The 24,262-nt window shown below is 45.2% G+C and overlaps 1 protein-coding gene across 2 annotated transcripts; it reads right to left on the bottom strand.

Annotated features, from left to right (window-relative positions):
* Positions 1 to 19,942: 19,942 nt before the first annotated feature.
* pgap2 (post-GPI attachment to proteins 2) lies at positions 19,943 to 23,916 on the bottom strand. Of its 2 annotated transcripts, none has more exons than XM_063488184.2 (6): positions 23,496 to 23,916; positions 22,769 to 22,937; positions 22,291 to 22,540; positions 22,100 to 22,206; positions 20,693 to 20,801; positions 19,943 to 20,582 (listed from the first exon to the last, which is right to left on the bottom strand). In XM_063488184.2, the coding sequence occupies exons 2-6, from the start codon at positions 22,934 to 22,936 to the stop codon at positions 20,452 to 20,454; spliced, it is 765 nt and encodes a 254-aa protein (XP_063344254.1). In that variant the 5' UTR covers position 22,937; positions 23,496 to 23,916; the 3' UTR covers positions 19,943 to 20,451. The 2 variants fall into 2 exon arrangements, with proteins under 2 accessions (XP_063344254.1, XP_063344253.1); XM_063488183.2 differs by having other exon boundaries at positions 19,945 to 20,582; positions 23,570 to 23,914.
* Positions 23,917 to 24,262: the final 346 nt, after the last annotated feature.

The raw sequence follows: 24,262 nt of genomic DNA, 5'->3' as shown, positions 1-24,262 counted from the left end.
TTATCTCACCAAAGGTTAAAACAACACAACAATGTATGAATTCATAGGTTCAAAACCCATAAATGCGCCTTATCTAAAGCTGTGACCGCACCGCTATCAAACAATACGCTTGGTTGGTCTAAAATACAGAACAGCAAACAAACAGAGTTTAAACTGGAGGCGTCGTCTCACTGCAGGCAGGCTTCAAACTTCAGTAAAGTCTTTAATCCTCTTTGGTTTTCTCATGGAAAGAAAGAGCGCTGCAGAGAAAGAGGAGAATATGTCAGAGACAGACGTGGTCTTCATTCCCAAACTGAAGCCAGTGTTTGAAGCTAAAACCTGCAATTCCTCTGACGTCCAGCAGAGGCAGCAGTGAGTCAGTCCCACAGACTCCAATGTCAAAGCTTTACAGCAGAATTAAACATGTTTACAGCCTGATACACAAACTGTAGATCATTTCTACCTTCATAACAGCTTTTTAAATTGTATTAAGGAATAAAGTCTGCATTACTGGGGGCGTGGCCTATGTGAATGACAGGTGGATGGTGACACAGGTGGCTGTAGCTGCTAGCTGTCTGCTAGCTTCACCTGAACTGGACCTTGTTTGTGCTGTTGGAGCCTTTTGGAGCATTTTTAATGACATCACCTGACCAATAACATGGCTGCTCTGAGGTTACTGTAATAACAGACCGTCCAACAAGTCTGACTAAGAGCTTTGGTCAAATTCCACAGTTTTCTCTGGATGGTGCTGATTAGCAGGTATCTGTGTGATGCTTCATCTGAACCATTAACTTGTCCTACAAACAAACTGGTTTTAGTGATTTTTAGTTTAAAAAAAACTATGGAATAAAGTTTTGTATCAAAGCATAAACCTGGCATCTTCACCCAGTCCGATAAAGGAAATGCTGGTTTCAATTATGGATTAATTACCTTTGAAACTGAGCCCGAGTGAAGGCTCCTCCTCCAGCAGGGAGTCTGAGTCGGGCCACAATTGGTTAACCAAGATTTTAGCATTTTCAAAATGATCAAAATAGAAGTTGGGTGTGATTGTGGGTCTGTCTGGTTCACAGAATTTCAGGTTCTCTCTCAGTTGGTCAGGATCAAACTTCAGTACCTGAAAAAGAAAAAGAAAAGAGAGAGTGAACAATAAAGCTTAGTGACTACAAAGATTAGTTAAGAGCTTAACTGTCAGATACACATCAGCCTGTGAGTGTGGTCTATTCATCCATCTTCTTCCGCTTATCTGAGGCCGCGTTATGGAGGCCGCAGCCACCTCTCCAGTGTTCCCAGGCCAGCCAAGAGATATAATCTCTCCAGTGTGTCCTGGGTCTGTCCTGGGACCCACTCCCAGTGGAACATGCCCAGAACACCTCACCCAGTAGGGCACCCAGGAGGCTTCCTTGTTACATGGCCGAACCACCATAACTGGCTCCTTTTGATGTAGAGGAGTAATAACTCTACTTTGAGCCCCTCACAAATGGTCAAACTCCTCACCTACCAATCTTCCTACAGTCAGAGCACACCCTCCAGTCCCTCTTCTTGAAGATGGTACTGGTACTGCTGGGCCAGAGGTACTGCCCCTCTCCACACAACATTGTAGAGGCATATCAACCAAGACAGCCCTGCAGGATCCAGATCCTTCAGAAACTCAGGGCGAACTTCATCCACACCAAGGCCCCGCCACCAAGGAGTTGTTTAATTGCCTCAGTGACCTCACCCCGGTGAAGGACTAGTCACTCCCCAGGTCTCCAGACTCTGCTTGCTTTATGGGAGACTGGGATTAAGGAGGTCCTTGATGTATTCCTTCCACTACCCAACAATATCCTCAGTCAAATCAGCTGCACTCCGGTGTCCTGCATCTGGTTTGGGGGTTACCACCACGACAGGCACCAACGACCTTGCAGCTGCAGCTCAGTGCAGCAGTTGAAGATCTCGCAGACGGGGGCCTCTGTCAGGCCCAGCGAACCCTCATTTTACGTTCAGGTGCACCAGGTCTGTCCACCATCGTCCCCTGCCACCTGATCCAATTCCCCCTCCAGGTGGTGATCAGTTGAAAGCTCACCATCTTTCTTCACCCAAATGTCCAGAACGTACGGCCACAGATCTGATGATACAATTACAAAATTGATCATCGACCTGTGGTATGGGGTGTCCTAGTGCCATGTGCACTGACGGACACCCTTACGCTCGAAAACAGTGTTTGTTACGGACTAACTGGTTCACACAGGAGTCCAGCTCTGGTTCACATCTGGCAGACCGTTCCTCCCAGTCACGCCCTTCCAGGTCTCAGTGTTGTTGCCCGCATTAGTGTTGAATTCTCCCAGTAAGATGACAGAGCCCCCAGGTGGAGCACCCTGAAGCACCCCACTCAGGGAGGAAGGCCGGTTACTCTGAACTGCTGTTCGGCGCACAGGCACAGATGACAGTCAGGACCTGTTCCCTGACCTGAAGGTGCAGGGAACATATCCTTTTGTCCACCAGGGAAAACTAGGGGATACTCAGATATCCACCCCAGCCTGCTGCCTCTCAGCAACAGAAACTCCAGACTGAGACAAAGTCCAGCCTTCAGGAACCAGACTCCTGGAGGAGTCTCAGTAGCTGGGATCAGTTTGCCAGTGTGTGCTGGCGTTGTGTCCTTGGGCAAGACACGTCACCCGTTGCCTGCTGGTGGTGGTCAGAGGGCCCGGTGGCGCCAGTGTCCAGCAGCCTCGCCTCTGTCAGTGCGCCCCAGGGCAGCTGTGGCTACAATGTAGCTGCCATCACCAGTGTGTGAATGTGTGGATGACTGGATGTAGTGTAAAGCGCTTTGGGGTCCTTAGGGACTAAGTAAAGCGCTATACAGATACAGGCCATTTACCATTTGATTTTTTAATTTAATTGTTATTTACAGCCAGAATATCTCATGACCACCTGTCCGTTCGCCACATGCAGGGCGATGGCAACATTATCCCAAAGATAAAACTCAGGCTGTCCAAACAGCTCCAGAGAGTCCATCTGACTTGCATCAGGTCTGTGGATCAGCTCGTACCTGAGAGGAAGGCCAGAGACAAACAGCATCAGTGTGGCAGTATTATCTGACTCCACGTAAAGCAGACAGTAAAAGTCTTAAATGTACTTAAATATATACATAAAATTATTGGAAAAGATCAGCTGACTGGATGTCAGGAGGAAACTTGGTTTTAATTTGGTCTGTCTATGCAAAGACTCCTCCACCTATCAGCTTACCCATAGTTATAGTAGCAGCACGCTCATGATATTTGAGGGCTGGAATGTAGATTGAATGTATTTGCCTTCAGATTTAGCTCTCTCTCCATCACAAAGGTCTGGTACACATTACTGAGGATGCCCCCCCAACCCCATCCTCCACCTTCCCATCACTTGTGAATGAGCCACATGATTTCTCTGACTCAGGGCAGTGACTGTAACTCCTAACACATTTTTGTACTTTTGTAAAAGCCCTTGAGTTAAAACTGAAAGTGTGCACTTCAGTCACATCTTGATTATTGGAATTAAAATGACACAGGCAAAACTACAAATGGTGTCATGGTCCAAAAACCTCTGGACCGACCTGGATGGTCTCAGATCAGATGTACGACAACAAAGCTGATCATTGACCTTTGACAGCGTGTCCTGGTACAAGTGCATTCTGGAGCAACCTTATCCTGTAACAGGATGTTTGTTATGGGTGAAAAACCAACAGCACTCTGGTTCAGATCAGGCTGTTCCTGTCTCCTATATCCAAATGTTCCTACCATCCCAGAGTCTCCAAGAAGCCCGGGTATTCCTCCCTGCTGCTCAGCATGAGCACAGACAAAGTCTTCCTTTGTCTGTGAGCGTTTATCTCTGTGTTTCTTACCTGTGTGTCTCACACATGACCTCCGACCTCCAGATGAAGCGTCCGTCTCTGTACGCGCAGACAGCGTTCGGGTCATTACCAGGAAGTAATGGAAACTCTGAGAAGAGCTCGCGATTGGCTGGGCTGTGGACCAACACAGAGTACTGCACTTTCTTTTTGAACAGGCAGGTCCTGAACACTCTCATTATGGGCGGAGCTCCGAAGCAAAACTGGACACAACAAAAGGTCTTTCAGTGGGAGACTCACACCTGTCACCTGAGGTAATGTACATGATGTACTGATAACACAGAGAGAAAAGCTTCCTGGTCACACGGTGTTTATTATTTTTAGTGTGTAGCTTTGACACAAACTCAGACTGTTGTGTCTCTGGTTATTTTTTTATTATGGATAAAGAGTTGTTGAGTTTTGACTAATGTTTGTATCGTCAGGAAGAAAAAAATTCCCACCTCTGTAAATGTAAACGCACCTGCTTGCTGTAGGCGGTCAGCACGTCCTGCAGGGGGAAGGTGAAGCGGTACGATCCATACCTGGACTTCTCGCTGAAGGCCGGAGAGGAGGCAAATCTCCACAGGAAGCTCTGCTGCTTCGCAGCCTGCTCCTCCGTCCGGTTTGGGTAGGTCTTCTCCAGGAGCCTCGTCTCGGCCGCCTGGATCTCCTCGGGCCCCACAGCCAGACTCCACCACACCAGGGACCATTTGTGTGGATCCCTGAAGCCTCTGTGAGGATCCTTGAAGCCGCCGTCTGTCCTGATCCAACATAAAGCCCCTCGCTCTGTGTCGTGTTTCAGGCGAGACACGTGAAACTCGGGTCGGGGGTATTCAGGGACGTTTTGTTTTAGGAGATATGGGTTCTTCAAGTCATGAGCGAGCTTCTTCAGCTCATTCAGCCACAGATGCTTACAGTTTATGAAGTGTTGTATATATCCTCTCCTGTTTCTTTGTGTCTGCATGATCAGGTGGAGGCTGATGCTTCCTGTCAGGAGTGTCAGTGATCTCTGATCACCAGGCTTATATTCAGACCACGCCCCCACAGTCCAGGGTGTCGGACTCTCACGCTCTTACACTGCCCATGCAAATGGGACAAAGCCTGAACGCCCTCACACAGGAAATACTCTAAACATCAGCTTCCGTATTTCAGCACCAGCACTGAAAAACATCACACAGGGAAAGAAAGAAGACACACACTTCCCTCTGCAAAACCACCAAACTCCTGTCATCTACCTCTGTTTCACTGTTTCCACTTCTGTTACAGGTTCAAGTGTTAATGAAGTTAAACCCGACTGCAGCTCAGACAGCAGGCTAATGAAACTCATTAGTAATTAATTTAGCAGATGTTTACAGAAGCTTGTTAAACAGCTGCAGACAGCAGCAGGATCCATATGAGCGTCTGCAAAGTAACGTCTCTCAATAGCTGCGTACGGACAATACTGTGATATTGAAAGGTTAAATATACAGTAATATACACATGATAACTGGAACATAGCTCAACAAAGTTCAATCTCAAAATTTAATCTTAAATTATTATTTTTTCCAACATTTTTGATCTCTCATAACATCATCAGTACAGAAGATATCCACATAAAATATTCAGGGCTGAAAAACACATTTAATCTCTGTTAAAGACGAGATGGGCACAAACTGTCCTCAGTGGGCTCCTGTAGCCCACTGAGGACATTGTATATGTGTGTTTTTGCTGCTGATACAACCAAATTTCCCCTTGTGGGACAATTAAAGGATTATTCTATTCTATTCTAGCCACCTTTGACCTTTTGTTCGATGTGTTTTTAGAACAGGAACTATTAATGAGAACTTCCTGTGTGTAATCTAGAGAGATGTGGAACACAAGGCTGAGGTCAGATGCTTTGGATTTACATATGTTTTACTTTCATTTCATCAACCCCTGAAAAAGTTCTCTGTTTGAGTTTCTTTCACGTCTCATTCAGCATTCATCGCTCGTACATTTCGGTTCTGTCACTTGTGAGCAAAAATAAACTAATGTAAGTCTGTTAGTAGCAACCAGCCGACCCGGAAACTTAAACAAGTCCAGACGCTTTTGTTTCCAAACTCTTTAGACTACGATGACTGAGAACCTTCACAGACAACCAGTGATGTCATGTTTTGTATTGTAAATGTATGTAAATCTGGCTTCACAGACAGACAGTGAGAGTTTGTCTCCATGCAGTACATTAACCTTCATACAGGCCTGAAGATCACAGCTGTTCACTGATGTTCAGCTTTGTCACTGCGCACAGAGATTCCTGCAGATTCTCTGACTTATGATGATAGTATTGCTGTAGATGATTCACAATTTCACTTCAAGAAGAATTGTTCCACATTTTCCAGACAAAGTTTTTTGAAGATTAGCGAACCTCTGCCTCTTTTATACCCAATCATGTTGCCATGGTTACGCTCCTCCATCTCTTCCTTTTGTGCCGTTTACCTTTTCATCCATTTATCCACAACATAATTACAAATAGCAAATCATACAATAAGTGGAGCTAATTGTATGATTTTTACAGTCTGTCATAGAAACTATAAGATTAAAATCTGGACAGAAAAAAAAGAATACAGATGATTACGATCAGAGTAATCAATGAATGCTCAATTTATTGATTATTCCTCATCACACATGACAGTAAACCAAACATCTTCAAGTTTTTAACTGTCATTCAGAATAATGTGGACGTCTGAGGTGAGAAACAGCCATCTGTCAGTATTTAGTCATTTATTTTTTGATCTGATAATTTCCTGATCAATAAATAGTGCTAATATTGATGTCTGATGTGATCTGACTACAGCCAGGAAAACCACTGAAATCCAGGGAATCCAGAGCTGCTGCACCGTCGGTGCTGTTTGAGTTTTTGACAGCAGGGGGCGCAGCTGGGCTCATAAAGCCGAGTGTTTGTTGCTCCTGAACGATTAGGAGCCTCCTGTGATTGTCCTGGTGTAGGTCTGAGTGATCACAGATGTCTCTGAGTTTGTTCACTTTGTTCCTGTTCTCCTTCAATGACGTCACTTCCTGTACTGGCACATGCTCTAAAAACTGTAACTTTAACATTTATTTCTTAAATCGAGCTTCACAGAAAGAGTTCTCTGTGGCAGTATTTTAGAGCACGGCTCCATGCTGTACACTAGCCTTCATACATGTGTGTTTCATGTGCACTTTAATGTAACAGAGTAAGGAGCTTTATAGAGTCACTCTTTTAATGAATATGTTCAAAACAAAATGAAAAAAGCCCATCCTGATGTTCTTTAGAGGTTCGAGCTGAACGATTCAGATGCATTCATATGGGCCACATTTTTGTCATGCCCTCCAGGATCTCTGGGATGTTGTTTCTTGTTGTTTTGCTGTTTCTCGCCAGGGCGGAGTCAGGCTACGGTCCCCGCCTCTGTCCTTGTCTGTACAGCTCTACTCAACTCCCTCTCATCACTGAGATTACTCCTGCACCACTCGAGGCCCCAGTGGAGTCTGCTTCTTTGCTGGATCGTCGTGCTAACCTGTGTCAGTGTAGCCCTGGCTCGCCGAGTGATTTCTTCGTATCTCCTAGTGCTTCTCTCTAACGTATATCTCCTCTCCTTGTACAGACTTCCCTGGACCTTCGCCTGTTACCCCCACCCTGTGGGCCTCGTGTGGGTGTGGGTGAGGTCTTTGTGGACTGGACTTGGAATGATATGACTGAGCAGAGTACTTACTGGCTGACAGTGTGTGTGAGGAAAGACGGATGATACAAGCACCACCTAACAGTTATTATTACACATTTCTGGATGTTCAGTTTGAAAAGGGTGAAAAAGTGTTCAGAGCAAATTCTCCATCATCAACTTAGCTGAAGCACTGAAACCTAAACTACGCTGTTAAACATTTAATGGAATTTTAAAAAAGATATCTTTACATGAAACAATTCAAAACTTTTATATTGACTGATGTATTCATGGATAGACTGTCCTGTCCACCAGGGAGCGCTGCTGTACCACCTCTCACGTCCTTAGCACACACAAACATGTTATACAGATAACATGTCTCTGTTAGCAGATCCACAGAGCCCAGAGAGTCCTCAGCCTCCATCAGGTCCTGCTGTAGTTCTCCAGCTGAGAGAGCACAGACACGGACATGTTAGAGGTGTGAGTGGTGAGATGAGACTCCATCCATCTACAGATGTACTCATCAGTTTATAAACCCTGACAGAATTTGTGATTTTTCCTCAGAGAACATGAATAATTATATAAAACTTTTCTGTCTGTGTGAAGCTTCATTATCAAACTATTGTGTTTGTGGTTCTTAATACCATGTATCGCCTCCTTTCATATTAATGACAGCTTTTTATGGTATTTGTGTTCAGGGAACTTTATTGTCTCAGATGCTAAAGCTGCCCATTGCTCTTGGTAAAACTTCGTCCAGTTCACATCATTTCTGGGTCTGTCTGGAGCTGCAGGTCTGAGATCTCCTCAGAGTGGCTCAATGATGCGGGTCAGGAGACGGAGAGGACCACTGCAGAAGACTCGACCATGCAGCCTATTTTTTCCTTATTGTGCATCTTTAATCAGCTGGTGTTGAACAAATCTGTTATTTTTCACCTCTTAATTAGAGTTTGGATATTGATGATTAGCATTCTCAATTCCCTGGACATCTTTTATATCCTTTTGCTGTTTTTATAAAGTTCAACTATCTTCTCCTGCAGATCCTTTGATAATTCTTCTGTTTTCCCCATGGCTCAGAATAAAAGGTCAGTGCACCACTGAATGAAACATAGAATAAAATAGAATAGAATAAAATAGAATAGAATAAAGCTTTATTGACATTTTACATGTACAATGAAATTATGGTTTCTCCACACCAACTGTGCCGGTATAAAATAAAAATGGTAAGAGAGCAGGAATAAATACAAAACAACAGAAAGACACACGTTACAGGACAAAGTCCAAAGTGTTTGGAAGCGGTGCAAAAACAACGACCTGGTCTGAACAGAGTCTGTGTGTGAGTGGCTCCGACTGATGAAGTGGATAGGTGGATGTGTCTTGGATGACCTGATCGACCTCAGGCACAGGCCAGAGGGCAGCAGGTGGTTGGTGGGGTCACCTGTGATGGTTCACCTGAGACAGGAGGAGCTGGCGATGGCCTCCAGGATTGGCAGTGATGTTTTGCGTGGTGTTAATGACCCTCTGTGCAGCCTTGCTGTTCTCAGTCGTGGCCCCAGAGTACAAACAGCAGGCAGGAGGAGAGCACGCTCTCCACTGAGGAGGGGAGAAGGTCAGCAGCAGCTCCTGGTCCAGGTTCTTCTTCCTCAGGACACGGAGGAGGTGCAGCTGCTGCTGGGCCTTCTTTACCAGGGCGATGGTGTCGTGGGTCCAGGTGAGATCAGCAGAGATGTGGGTGCACAGAAACCTGAAGGTGGAGACAGATTCAACCTGTTCTTCATTTATAGTGAGAGGGGAGTGGAGCTGTCTGTGCCTCCTGAAGTCCATGATGAGCTCTTTGGTTTGAAGGACGTTCAGCTTCAGGTTATTTTCCTAGCACCAGCGGGACAAGGTCTCTACCTCCACCCTGTTCTCTGTCTCATCTCCATCAGAGGTGGGCCCAACCACGGTGGTGTCATCAGTGTGAAACATGCAGTGGTCTATCTGGAGGCCAGAAACTCACTTTTCACACACACATAATTACAAGCAAATAGATCACAGGTGAGGATTGTTACCTTCACCTTTAGTAGTTGTGTGTCCATGTGTCAGCTTTTGTGTATTTGTAATGACAACAGAAACTATTCCTTTAGTTACTGATTCATTACCTTAGAAAATGAGCTTGAGTGAAGGCTCCTTCCCCAGGAGGAAGCCTGCGTCAGGCCACAAATGTCCAACCAACGATTTAGCATTTTCAAACTTGTCATACTGGATTCCAGGTGCAACACTCTCTTCAGGTTTCTCAAAGTACGTGAAGTGTGTTAGAACATCCTCTTCAGGTTTCTCACAGTACGTGAGGTTTGCTCTCAGTCGATCACAGTCAAACTTCAGCACCTGAAAAAGAAACCGAGCAGAGAAACAAGGTGAGAAAGTTCAACGCTTTGTTTCAATTTTTATCAAATTTATAGGCAACAGCTTCTTGTAAAATGCTTCAGGTGTCTCTGTAGACTGAGGAGTAGGAGGGGCAGGTACCTGTCCGTGCTCCACGTGCAGGGCGATGGCCACATTATCCCAAACATAAAACTGAGGTTCATAACATAGACTGTCAGCTTCCATCCGGTTTTTGTGGGGGTTTTGGATCAATTCCCAACTGAGAAGAAAGTCAGAGACACAAAAAGCATTTCAACCAATCAGCTCACAGAGGACTTCAGACTGCTTCCCTGACAGAGCGCTCGGTGCAGCCTTAAATCTGATGCTCAGGTCGAGATGAAGCAAACTGACCAATGACAACATGACTATCAGACACTGCATGGACTCGTTGTGTCCGTCATCTTTGGCTTTGTTTGTGGTTTTTATAATATTACAGCAGATCTTCATCATCATCATCAGTGGTAGGTCCCATCAAAGTGATTGATCACATTTATTTCAGTGGAGACTTTTAACACTTACCTGTGTGTCTCGCACATGGCCTGTGACCTCCAGATGAAGTGTCCGTCTCTGTAAGTGAAGACGGCGTTCGGGTCATCATAAGCAAGCAAAGGATACTCTGAGAAGAGCTTCTCTCTGGCCGGGCTGTGGACCAGCACACAGTACTGCACTTCCTGATTGCACAGGGAGGTCTTGAACACCCTTATCATGGGCGGAGCTCCGGAGCAAAACTGGAGACAACAACAGGAATTTCAGTGTGAGAGACACACCTGATACAAAGGTCACTAACCTGACACACTGTACACCGTTTAACAATCACACAAGAATATAATCCACCCACTGTTATCATCTTCAATGCCCTGTACCAACACAGAGCAGAGCAGCTACCTGAACGCTACTCCAACAGAGGTCAATCATCTTGTTAATAATTTTACCTCCTCACTACGTACGACTCTGGATACTGTAGCTCCTGTGAAAACTAAGGCCTCAAATCAGAAGTACCTGACTCCGTGGTATAATTCTCAAACACGTAGCCTAAAGCAGATAACTCGTAAGCTGGAGAGGAAATGGCGTGTCACAAAACAACAGAAAGACACACGTTACAGGACAAAGTCCAAAATGTTTGGAAGCGGTGCAAAAACAACGACTTGGTCTGAACAGAGTCTGTGTGTGAGTGGCCTGAGTGATGAGGTGGATAGGTGGATGTGTATATCTGCTTCCTCTTGGTTCTGTACTGAGAAAGCACGGCATTGCTTTCCACTTTTATGCTGATGACTGTCAGATCTATGTCCCTCTAAAGAAAAAAGGCAGATACCTCACACAGCCATTACTCCAGTGTCTCGATGACATTAAGGCTTGGATGTCTGTCAACTTTTTAAAATTCAATGATGAAAAGACAGAGGTGATGGTTTTTGGTAGCCCCACTGAGACCCCCAATGTGTATGTAGATTCCTTGGCCCAGTACGTTAAGCCAACTGTCACAAACTTGGGGGTCAAAGTGGACTGTGATCTGAAGTTTAATAATCAAATTAAGGCAGTGGTAAAATCTAGCTTCTTTCACCTCAGGCAGCTGGCAAAAATAAAGCCAATTCTTTCACGGCAGCACTTTGAGACAGTGATCACGCCTTTGTTAGCACTCGGCTGGATTACTGTAATGCACTTTATATTGGGGTCAGTGCATCATATATTAGTCATCTACAGAGGGTGCAAAATGCCGCAGCTCGTCTTTTAACTGGCACTCGAAAGTTTGAGCACATTTCCCCTGTTTTAGCTTCACTTCACTGGCTGCCCATTTCTTTTAGGATTCATTTTAAAATTCTTTTATTTGCTTTTAAAGCTCTCCATGGCCTCGCCCCATCTTATCTCTCTGAGCTGCTACAGCCTTATACACCCACCCGCTCTCTCAGGTCAGCTGATCAGCTGCTCCTGAATGTACCCAGGACTGGGCGTAAACTTAGAGGAGATCGTGCTTTTGCTGTAGCAGCTCCAAAACTGTGGAACGAGCTTCCTTTAGAGATTAGACAGGCCACTTCTTTACCTGTTTTTAAGTCACTCTTGAAAACCCACCTCTTTACCCTGGCCTTTGACACCACGTGAGATGTTGGTTTTTATTTTTATTTCAGTTGTTTTTAGGTGATTAGATGCTGTTTGATCTTGTTTTTATTTTAATATAGGGCTGTTTTAATTTTATGTATTATGTGTTTTATTTATTTATCTTTGCTGTTTTCTGTTATTTTATTGTTTTAATGTATTTTCTGTACAGCACTTTGTTCCTGTGCTGGGTATTTTAAAGTGCTTTATAAATAAAACTGGATTGGAAATTTAGAAGATCATCATTTAGCCTGGAGAAATAGTTTGACTGAACCACGACAGATTAGAAGGGGGAAAAGAAAAAAAGTTGTCCAAAAGTAGTTCATACTCAAATTGCACAGAAAAATGGAAACAAGTTAACACACTAACTACACACTAACTACACACTCCATGCTAAACGTCACAAATCTCTCACATCTCAAAACTCCCCTCTTCCTAAACAACCAAAACCCACGTGCTGCTATGTTTTTATTGGTGCACATGGTACATTTTTTCACCATGCACTATATTCAGTTTTAGCATGTATATTCAGTGTTAACTGTAGCTAGGCTCACAGTGTTAATGCTGTCTTGTTTTAATAAACAACACTGTAATATACAAAACTAAGGTGGCAGGAGAACATTTTAGGGTGGCACCCCCCCCGCTTCACTCACTATGTGTTTATACACCTTTCTGTATTTAATCATGAGTTATGAATCGTCTCTGCTGCTGTTCCACAGCATGTGTTTCTCTGTATTAGTGTAAGGTCCACCTTACAATGAGGTGACTGTTGTTGTGACTTGGCACGATGTCAATAAAAATGAATTGAATTGCACAAACACACTGGAGCTGGTTGGCAGATTACACCTGGTCACATGACTTTCAAGGTTTTTAAGTCTCTGAGGCTGTTAGACCTTAAAGCCTTGAGGAGTTTAAGGTCTTAATTCAGGCCATCGTGTCTCTTTCAGTCTGAGCTGATGGATAAACTCACCAGTGTTTTAAAAATAAAAGTACTCATGAAATTACGTTTTCCTAACATGCAGAATCAATCAGTGAGCTACACATTGATTTAACCCCCCCCACCACCACCACCAGTACCTGCTGGCTGTAGGCGGTCACCACTTCGTGCAGGGGGAAGGTGAAGCGGTACGATCCAAACCTGGACGTCTCACCGAAAGCCGGAGAGGTGGCAAACTTCCAGAGGAAGCTCTGCTGCTTGTTCCGGTCTGGATAGATCTTGTCCAGGTAGCTCGGCTTCTTTTCAGCCTGCTTCTCCATCCGGTTTGGGTAGAACTTGTCGAGGAGCCTGGTCTCGGCTGACTGGATCTCCTGGGGGCCCACAGCCAGACTCCACCACACCAGGGACAGGCTGTCTGGATCCTTCATCCCTCCGTGAGGATCCTTAAAGCCTTCGTCCTTCCAGATCCTCAGTAACCCTCCTTGCTGTGTGTCGTGTTTCAGACTGGACACGTGAAACTCGGGTTGAGGGTATTCAGGCACGTTGGTTTTTAGAAGATAGATGTTCCTCAAATCCTGATTGTGCATTTTCAAATCACACAAACATAAATGATGTTTGTGAATAAAAATCGCATTCGATCCATTGCTCTTTCTCTGAGCCTCCATGTCCACGGTGCAGGATGATGTGATACAGAACAAACCAGCCGATCTCCCAGTGAGCCCTGCTACACTCTGCTCAGTATGACTTCAGTCAACTCATCAACTCAACGCGGAAGATTCCTGCCTGTGTTCATGCTCCACCCATTTTATGGGTGGAGCATATCCCATGTGACTCATTCCCAGGTACTCTGTGGATGTTTCAGAAATGGTAAAATGGTAAATGGCCTGTATTTGTATAGTGCTTTACTAGTCCCTAAGGACCCCAAAGCGCTTTACACATCCACCCATTCATACACTGGTGATGGCTACATTGTAGCCACAGCTGCCCTGGGGCGCACTGACAGAGGCGACAGAAATGTTGGCTCGTTTTTGCTGGTGAATGTTAAACAGAAATGTTTCAGTTTCTTTTCAGGAGAAAAGAAACTGAAAAACAGAACATGATGTTTCAGGTCAGTTTCTTTTCTCCTGAAAAGTTTTCAGTTTCTTTCTTCTGAAAAGAAACTGAAAAACAGAACATGATGTTTATGAAGAAGCCCGTTTATCGTCTCACAACATGAAACTGTTATGTAATCACCCCTGTCACTGGGGTCAGGGGTCAGCTGCACCCACAGCACACGCTTCAGATCATCTGCTCTGGATGCTAGTCTGTTAGAGCTGTCAGAGCGTGAACCTGCGACTCACCTGAGCCCAGAATCATGCTCATCACATTTCAGCTCAACACTTCCTGTTTCCTGTTCAACACAGCAGACACTCCTGTGCAGCTGATTTCAAAGAAACTGTTGGGTCTTAACTCAGACCCCGCTGTATCCAGGACTTATTCCCATGAAAGAAAAACAAGGCAACAGTGTTCGATCGATTACTTGCGCAAGGGAGGCCTCTCATCTGTGTCCAGCAAGACAATGAAACCCCATGATGGCCTCCTCTCGCTGCCTTTTATTGACAAACTTCAAACAATAGTTTACAAAACACCTCCCCTTGCAACCCCATTTGGTTACAAAGACAAGGCACTGTATGTAAATGTATACACAAGAGTGTGTGTGTGTGTGTGTGTGTGTGTGTGTGTTCCTGCTGATCAAAGGGTCATAAAACCTAAAAGCAGGGGGAACATCCTTGGTCATAAAGAGGGTAGTCTCCCCCACACCCAATGTATGGTTTACCATAGGTAACACAGTGAAACCATACAAAGGGCAGGAAGCTCTACCAAACATCAAACAGACCTCCACAAGGATGTTCCTGTGATAAAACACTTCAGCCTCACAGTTAAACAATGTAGAAATGGATGGCAAGCATAAAAATGACAAACATTTAAGAATCCACTCTAACAGAAACTCTGATTTACACAAAATGTGATCATGTGTTTAGTTTCACGTCACTATATTCACTGTGATGTTCGTAGTTTATAAGTACAGTAAGTTTGGCACATGGAATAGACGCGTTCCCTGACGCTCCTCCGTGCCAAACTTAGAAACTTATTTTTACGCTCTCCTAATTCATTTTTCTCTTTGCAAAAAAAGAAGCTTATACCGTATACAACAAAAGATGCCCAGAAAACCTGGTAAACAGATTAACTCTTCATCACGAATTATGACAATCCTGAGGCTAACCCTACTGTTAGTATTGGCTATATGGGAGAAGATCTCCAACAAAATTCTCCGTCATATAAACGAAAGGTTTATACTCTTCATGCAGTACAGAAAGTGGAATCTATGGAAGAGCAGGCTCTAGATCAGGAAAATCGCCTGTCCCGCTTGGAGAAAGTGATCTCCAACTTGGAGAGCAGGAATAAAGCACTGACATTAAAAGTGGATGATTTGGAGGGTCGATCGCGCCGAAACAACATTATGATCATTGGCATCCCTGAGAAAGCAGAGGGACCCAGACCAGCTGAATTTATTCAAGATTTGATCCCTAAACTCCTCGGGGAGGAGCATCTTAAATCCCCGGTTATTGTCGACCGAGCACACCGCTCGCTGAGACCTCCACCAGCGGCAGGCGCAGCACCAAGACCAATTATCGCACGAATCCACTTTTATCGGGATAAAGAACTCATTCTGCGGCTGCGAAGAGACCGAGCGTTGGAATACCAGGGCCATAAGGTGCTCATCTTTCCGGATTATACACCGGAGGTGAGGCAGCAACGACGTGAGTTCAGCGAGGTGTTGAAGACATTGCGAGAGAAAAAAATGGAACATAGTCTTCGGTATCCAGCTAAACTTCATGTGAAATATAACGGACACCTGAAGGTCTTTTCTACTCCAGGTGAGGTGTCTGTGTTTAGAAACTCTGAGCTGAATAGTTTGTAATTGAGCTGTATGATTTAAGCTTCTTCTGTAAAAGATTCTTTAATGTTCTGAGAGACCGTATATTGATTTTTTTTAATCTATTTAACAGTTTGTTTGAGCACGGAGTTAAGCCTAGTGCTTTTTTTCTGATTGAATTGGACTCTGTGGAGGAAGGTGTTGAAGGCCGTGTGCCCAGTGGCCTTGGGCCGAGAGGGACGCAGTACTTCAGTCCAGAAGTGCTTTATGCGGGGATGGGGGTGGATGGGGAGTGGGGAGTGCCTATGGGGGTTTTTTTTGTTTGTTTTAGGCTGTTTAAGTGTGGTGTTTTCTTTTGTTTGTGTGTGTGTGTGTGTGTGTGTGTGTGTGTGTGTGTGTGTGTGTGTACGCAGATGGCGATGGAAGTCGATATCTGATCGAGTTGACAGATGATGTTTGGGTTAAACAATGAGCTTTGAGGGAAACGATGTAAAAATAGTTTCTTGGAATGTAAAAGGTCTCGGACATATAATTAAAAGAGGTAAAGTTCTCTCACACCTTAAATCACTCAAAGCAGAGATAATATTCCTTCAGGAAACTCATATAAATATTAACAACCAACGAAGATTAAGAGCAAATTGGAAGTTTTACCAGTAAGGCCAGAGGTTTTGCGATTCTCCTTAAAAAGAATGTTTCATCTTGTTCAGACTCTGTGATCGCTGACCCATATGGCAGATACCTTATAGTCACCGGTCAAATTAATTCAGTACCGATAACCTTGCTTAACATCTATGCGCCAAATGTGGATAATCCTGATTTTTTTAAGAATGTTTTCAACTTAATACCTACAGTCACCACCAACATTATTATTGGTGGTGACTTTAACTGCTTTCTCGATACTTTTTTGGATAGACTATCTATAAAAGCCCCCTCTAATATTAGGTCAGTACAAACTCTGAATGATTTAATTAAAACCAGAAATTTAATTGATATCTGGCGCGTACAACATCCCACTGAGAGGGCCTATTCATTTTTCTCTCATGTTCATAAAACCTATACTAGAATTGACTATTTTCTGATATCCTCGGAGCTGCTGCCCATAGTTGTTGATTCAAATTATCATAATCTTGTAATATCTGATCACTGCCCGGTTTCAATGGTCTTTAAAAACATTTTGACCAAAAATTATAATTGACGTTTTAACCCTTCCCTTCTGAATGATCAAGAATTTATTAAATATCTCAATGCGAATATGGATATGTTTCTTGCTACCAATGATAACGGAGAAGTTTCAGATTCTACTTTATGGGAGACCTTTAAAGTCGTGATGAGAGGTCACATTATTTCCTTTGAATCTTCCAAGAAAAAAATATTGGGAAAAAGGCTTAAAGAAATAGAAAATAAGCTTCCTGAACTGGAAGAAGTATATAGATCATCTTTGTTGCAAACTGATTTAAATGAAATTCTGAAATTAAGGTATGAATATAACACAATTTTAAATAAACGCATTAGCAATCTTCTCTTGAAGCTCAAACAGAGACATTTTGAATTTGGAGATAAACCAGAGAAACTGCTGGCAAATCAACTTAGAGGGGAACAAGCAAAACGAGCAATTCAAAAAGTGATAATGAAATCGGGTAAGTACCAATCCAAAGGAAATTAATACTTGTTTTACCAAATTCTATAAAGATCTGTATTCTAGTAAAATTAAATCCTCTCAAAGCGATTTTAGCAACTTTCTATTCCCCAGTTAGATGAAGCCCTGAGAGATGAAATCGATTCCCCTATCTCTGAAAACCATCTTTTAAGAACAATCCAAGCCTTACCACTTGGAAAGACAGCTGGCTCGATGGTAATGAATTCTATAAAGCCTTTCAAAATAAAATTACTCCCCTCATGCTTAGGATGATAAATGACTCAGTTAAAAATAAAAGGTTACCAACTTCACTTTACGATGCAAATATCTGTTTGCTTCACAAAACTGGAAAGGAGGAAGGCGACCCAGCCAATTATAGACCCATTGCTCTTTTAAATTGTGATCATAAAATCATAACCAAAGTCTTAGCTACAAGGTTGAGCAAACATATTTCAACAATTATACATCCTAATCAAACAGGATTTATTCCTGGTAGATGGTCATTTAATAATGTCCGTTTATTATTAAATACAATTTACTCAGGTTATGGAAAAGAGGCTAAAACAGCAGTACTTTCTCTGGATGCCCAAAAAGCGTTTGGTCAGATTGAATGGTCTTATATATTTGAGACTCTAAAACAATTTGGTTTTGGGGAATATTTTAGGGATTGGATTAAAATGATTTATCTGTGTCCGGTGTCCTGCATTCTCACTAACGCAGAGAAATCCTCCCCCTTTCAACCACAACGCGGGGTGAGACGGGGGGATGCCCTCTCACCGCTTCTTTTTGACATAGCTCTGGAGCCCCTTGCCATTAACATAAGAAACCACCCTGGTATACAGGGAGTCAAATTTGGGAATGTTGAAAGTATTGTTAATATGTATGCAGATGATTTATTGATCTGTCTTTCGGAGACGTCTGTTACCCACCAGCTCGATAGCGAGCCGAGAGCTCGAGGGTCACTGAAGCCGCCGAGAACGGCACAACTCCCGGCACATCATTTTCAGATCACCGCGGACTTTCACTACTCAGGTTAAACGTGATATATAAGTCACTTAGACAACCTAAACATGTTATTGTTTGGCTTTTTCAGTGTTTTATTTGTTCGTGAGTAAATCGGTTTGGCTGAGATTAAAGTTATTAGATTAGATTAAACTTTATTAATCCCTCGGGTGGTTTTCACACAGCTGAATAAACGTCAAACAGAAAACTGATTAAACAGAAGTGTGAGACGCTCGAGAGTTTACTCCAGTGTCCTGTTATATTTTAGACAGCAAGGAGCAGACGGCCGAGTTTATTAAACTCCACCGAGACAGCGGTGACGCAGATCTGAAGGCTGGACTGTCCAGTTTCACAGCCGTTTACTTCCGGCCTTCTCGGTTTTCGAAGGACCCGGCCCACGTAGACCGAAAAGGCCAGGTCCTCCGAAGGATGCGGCCTACGTTTTGGGACACAGCTTATGTGTTAACAGACCTCTCTGCATTGAATCAAATCTGTTATTAACTTCTGTCTCTCTTCCACAGCATGTCTTTATCCTGTCTTCCTTCTCTCACCCCAACCAATCACAGCAGATGGCCCCGCCCCTCCCTGAGCCTGGTTCTGCCGGAGGTTTCTTCCTGTTAAAAGGGAGTTTTTCCTTCCCACTGTCGCCAAAGTGCTTGCTCATAGGGGGTCATATGATTGTTGGGTTTTTCTCTGTATGTATTACTGTAGGGTCTACTGTATAATATAAAGCACCTTGAGGCGACTGTTGTTGTGATTTGTGCTGTATAAATAAAATTTAATTGAATTACAGATATTATTACCTCTTTGGTTAAATAAATATCTACTATATTAAAGGGGACATGAAACACTGAACACACAAAGGCTAATTTCCCTCACTGACACAGCTTTAACTGTCTGTGAAGCTGGGTTTAACAAATCAGTGCATAAAGCTTAAAAACATGATCATAGTTCCATCTGTCAGTGCAAACGTGAACATGTGATTGGTTGGTTGTGGCTAACAGACTCAGGCTAACTAGTGACAGAATCGATACCTCAGAGGAAAATGACAGTGAATCTGAACATCAGTGTGAGAGGATCACTGTAGAGCTGCAGCGGTGAGTTGTCCACTCCACTGTGTTCATTTATGAGAGAATAATGTATTATAACCAGTGTGACATGGCGCCATGACCTCTGTCCTTCCAGAGGTCAGAGTCACAGGACCCTGGACTCATCAGGAAGCACTTTGATCATGACACACGATTGTGTCCGTATTTCCCTCTCCGTGATTCTGTCACTAGTTAGCGAACATTAATATAAGTCTGTTAGCCACAACCAACCGACGTGCAGCGTTTCACATCCTGTGTAACTAAAGTTATTTCCTGTGCTGTCAGTAATGTGCTGCAGGATTGTTTAAGCTACAAATACTGCAGCCATGAACCTCCTCTGAGGTCGTCCCCCCGCCCGGCAGCTCCGCCTCCATCCTCTGCACATGCTCAGACCGTCTCAGCCTCTGAAAACATTTTGCTCTTTACTCAAAGGTTCATTTTTATTTCTATACTTTACATTTCCAACACTTTCTCCTTCAGCGTTTATTCATCGTCCACTGTGGAAAAGCTTTTCTTGTGTTTAAAAACTAAACACGTCAGGTGACGTCGAGGATGAAGAACACCACCATGAAATCATCATCATCACATTTATTTTGTCTCTGAGGCGTCTGTGATTGTTTTTATCTGTGTGGAAATAAAACCATTAAAATCCTGATCAGCTGTTTCTGTAAACAAACAAGTGTGACATCATCACAGCGGGCTGATCCATCAGTGACATCATTAATACGCATCATTTCTGACGATTTAAAGACACAGACGCACTAGAGAAACAACAAGAGAAGAAGAACTCTGGTCCACGTCTCCATCACGCCGTCCCGCTCCGAAGGTCAGGGTGTCGTTGGAATGATGTCATCAGACTCCTCTCTCTGCTCGAGTTCAGAAATGGTAGAAACTCCCCGCCCCCTCCTGCTCAGTATCGTTTGTCCTCCGGCGGCGTGGCCACGGTCACCTCTTTGCTCCCGAAGTCCCAGAAGGCCGTCATGTGGAAGGCCATGTTGGAGAAGACCACCAGGTACTCGAAGGCGGCGAACAGGGAGTAGACTGGAGGAGACACGGAGACGGCGTGAGACACGGAGACGGCGTGAGACACGGAGACGGCGTGAGACACGGAGAGCAGCAGCACAGACAGCAGGGAGCAGAGCGGCACTTACTTCCTGCTTCACAGTATTTGTTGTGGCGTCTGAAGAAGTAGGCGGCGATCACACAGCAGCTGATGTTGAACAGGAAGAGACGCAGCTTCCAGCGATATGATGTCACTTCCTGAGACGGACAGAGAGGGAAATAAACATCAGATTTATGGAAAACTACCAAAGAAATGAAAGACAAAGAGGCAAACTGGCTGCATGTGACCAGTGGTGGATGTTACTGGTGAGACGTTAAACACCAAAACTGTCCTGAAGCTCACGAGGAACCACAGAACCACCGCGAGAACCGAAGGAACCCACCAAGTATCCCAAAACTCTCCCTGAGCACCAACAGGCTTTCAGAAAGACGCTACAAAGCCCTTCATGCACACCGAGGTCACCAACACGGGCGACCAAAACAGAAGAAATGCTAGAAGGTTCTGCAGACCATAATAAGCCTTACAAGCACATCTCAGCAGGTTCACTAAAGTCGGGACTGGCTCCAGGAGGTCTCACTCCTAGAACTGCCTCAGGTGCTGACAGGACCAACCCCAGATCTTCTTCTAGGACTCCTGGAACAAAGAAGGCCTCCAAACCTGCACAGAACCTCAGAACAGGGGAGCAAACACTCCTGAAAGAGCTCCACACCCACAGCTGGGATGGGTTAGTATTTCTGGAGCTACATCACGTTCTCACAGAGCCTACGGGAGTATCCTTAAATCCTCTTTAAAACAACAACATGAATGCCCTGAGGCACATGTGGAGCCTCGCCAACAGCACCAAAACCACCTCCTGAACCACCTGAACACCTCAAACAGAGACAGAACCAACTACCTGATCCTTCGTCCTCAACAACGTCCACCAAAATCATGTGATCCTCCAGAAATTCACTTAACCACCATAATGACAAAGTACCAGTAGGACCTACTAGTAATCCAAAATCCTCCTCAAGGACTCAGAAGTGTTCGAGTCCTTCAATCATGCCTAGAAGAAACAAACCTGCCCCAGCGTCACCTGAACCCCAACAGGAACAACATGAACCACCGTCAGGGTTAGGGTTAGGATCTGAAATCCTCCACAGACGTGGCCGTGGACGCTCGCAGCACGATGGGAACCCTCAAAGACCTGAACAAAACCTCCATAAACATTTACAGACTCGATCTGCTCAGGATCTACTGATCCTCTCACAGAGCTTTGTAACATATCATCAGGACATCCTGAACTCACTGTGACCGACTGATCGAGTAGTTTGTCCACACAAAGCTTTGAAGGGCATTTTAAACTAATTTATTAAGTTTCTCCCAAACAGCTGGTAAAGAAAACTAACACCGAGCCTGAGACGAAACCACGCTGACTAAAGCTCATCTGTTACGACTAAACGAGACGAACGACTGGAGTTTGTGTTTGTGGTCGCACAGCACGCTGACAGGTTACCTCTGGGCTCACGTAGTGTCTCTTGATGACGTACCACAGCCAGCACGTAATGAGCATGTGCACCAGCGAGCTCCCTATGAACGTGATGAACCCGTACTTATGAACACCTGTGGAGACAAACGGCCGTCAGCACGTCTGAAGGGCTAACTCCTGATTGGAGGACCTGGGTCAGCTGACCGCGCCGTACTCACTGTAGGTTTCCGTGGACGACACGTACGTGAGCATCACCAGGCCGGTGTTCTCGGCGAGGCTGCAGAGGAGCGCCAGCCCGCTCAGCAGCAGCTCCGGCAGCCTGTTGGCGAAGCGGCTGCGGTAGAAGCTGAAGTAGGCGAAGGCCACCAGGTACCGCGGCGCCGAGTGCAGCCCGATGCAGCCGCGCCAGATGTAGCGCTCCGGCACATTGCTGATGGCGGAGCTGATGGACGGGAGGTAGTTGGACACCTGGAAGAAAAATGACTTCAGGTGAATCAGGTGGGTGGGTCCTGATGACACCTGAGGCTGATGTGTGGCGTTGGAGCGCCATCACCGCACCGCCACCAGGTAACGCTTTACCCAGACGTTCAGCGCGAGTCTGAAAAGCCTGAAATGTACATTTTTACTCGTCAGCTGGCTGTGGCTTAAATAAATCAGCAGCTTCCTGCTGACGTGTCCTTCGCCATCAGCACTCACCTTACAGTGCGTGTACGTCGCGTCCTCATAGTGGTACAAGAGGGAGATGAAGATGCAGGCGATGAAGCCGGTCACCGGCAGCAGAACCGTCCCCACGGCGAAGCTTTTGAACGGCAGCCGGATGAGGAGCCGGTCCCGGTCCAGGCTGCTGTACGGCCCCTGGAGCATCCTGGGGGGGTGGAGCCATAAACAGGTAAACACACCAGGAGCTTCAATCCTAACGGAGGATTTTAATGTCACTAAGGTTGAACATTAAGAGCTATCTGTGGTATCTGCTGTTTGTTCGCTGACACCTAAAACACACATGAGCCTCTGAGCCTGCACCGCCCTCTGCTGATGCGCACTTTCAAATCTTAGCAATTTTAAATGGAGTTTGGTGCGTCCTCACCCCGGGAGATTATGGGGATAAGTCACTAGCTGGTCTGGGTCACACCGTGCACTGCAGGTTACTGAAAACTGAACATTCACCATGTTTAAACCAGGCAGCACAGGTCAGGTCATCGACACACTTCCTATTTGAACATGTAAATGTTCTGAATGCACTTTGAGCTGTGTCTGTGCTGACGAGCGGGGGGTTAAAGGTCACCTGCACAGGTGCGGTCACGGAGAACATTTTAAAACGGTTCGTTTGCTGATCTGCAGAGAAATTCACCCACAGCACAGAAACATCACGTAAAAAGTTCGGTCCCGTTACTCGCGTCTGCGCTCTGAACACGTCCCTGTTCACCTGTACAGGTGACGCAGTCCTCTGACGTGGCAGACGTGCGGCTGTGAGCAGGTAGGCCGGGTGACAAGGCTCACCTTCAGGGCTCCCCGGGCTCGCTCCTCTTCGCTGCCATCGAGCCCTCCGCCGGTGTCCTCAGCCCCGGGAGCTAATCCCGTCAGCCCAGCTAATCACAGCAGCTAGCAACGTTAGCCGACAACTTCCGCGACGGTGACTCGAAGCGCCGCTCCACACCTGTAACAGCGTCCGTTTCCCGCCACACGGCTGCTGCGAAGCTGCTCTCACGCGTTTAATGTCGCGCGCACACTTTCTACGCTGTTTATAATACAGTTTACCGGTTATTTCACCGGAGGACACCGACACGCTCCGGTAACGGCAACAAACTACCACTTCCGGTAACCACGTCCTTCAGAATAAAAGTCTTCCTGTCGCCTGCAGCTGTCACCCAGCCTCACACCCACCCAACGTCTCCGTCCAGTATAAGGATGACACCACCGTGGTTGGGCCCATCTCTGATGGAGATGACACAGCGTACAGGGTGGAGGTAGAGAACATGTCCCACCGGCGCTCAGAAAGTAACCTGAAGCTGAACATCTGATAATGGACTTCAGGAGGCACAGACAGCTCCACTCCCCTCTCACTATAAATGAAGAACAGGTTGAATCTGTCTCCACCTTCAGGTTTCTGTGCACCCACATCTCTGCTGATCTCACCTGGACCCACGACACCATCGCCCTGGTAAAGAAGGCCCAGCAGCTGCACCTCCTCCA

This window comes from Pelmatolapia mariae, linkage group LG10_11 (assembly GCF_036321145.2).
Source record: "Pelmatolapia mariae isolate MD_Pm_ZW linkage group LG10_11, Pm_UMD_F_2, whole genome shotgun sequence".
NCBI lineage: Eukaryota > Metazoa > Chordata > Actinopteri > Cichliformes > Cichlidae > Pelmatolapia > Pelmatolapia mariae.
Note: the sequence above shows the minus strand (reverse complement) of the source record. Positions and strands in the feature narration are given on the sequence as shown.

What these genes read in the sequence shown, in the direction of transcription:
- pgap2 (XM_063488184.2), bottom strand. Translation starts at nt 22,936, where the DNA reads ATGCTCCAGGGGCCGTACAGCAGCCTGGACCGGGACCGGCTCCTCATC. An exon ending in CGACGTACACGCACTGTAAG is followed by an intron (nt 22,541 to 22,768) that starts GTGAGTGCTGAT and finishes TTTTTCTTCCAG; the next exon opens with GTGTCCAACTACCTCCCGTC. An exon ending in CAAATACTGTGAAGCAGGAA is followed by an intron (nt 20,583 to 20,692) that starts GTAAGTGCCGCT and finishes TGTCTCCTCCAG; the next exon opens with TCTACTCCCTGTTCGCCGCC.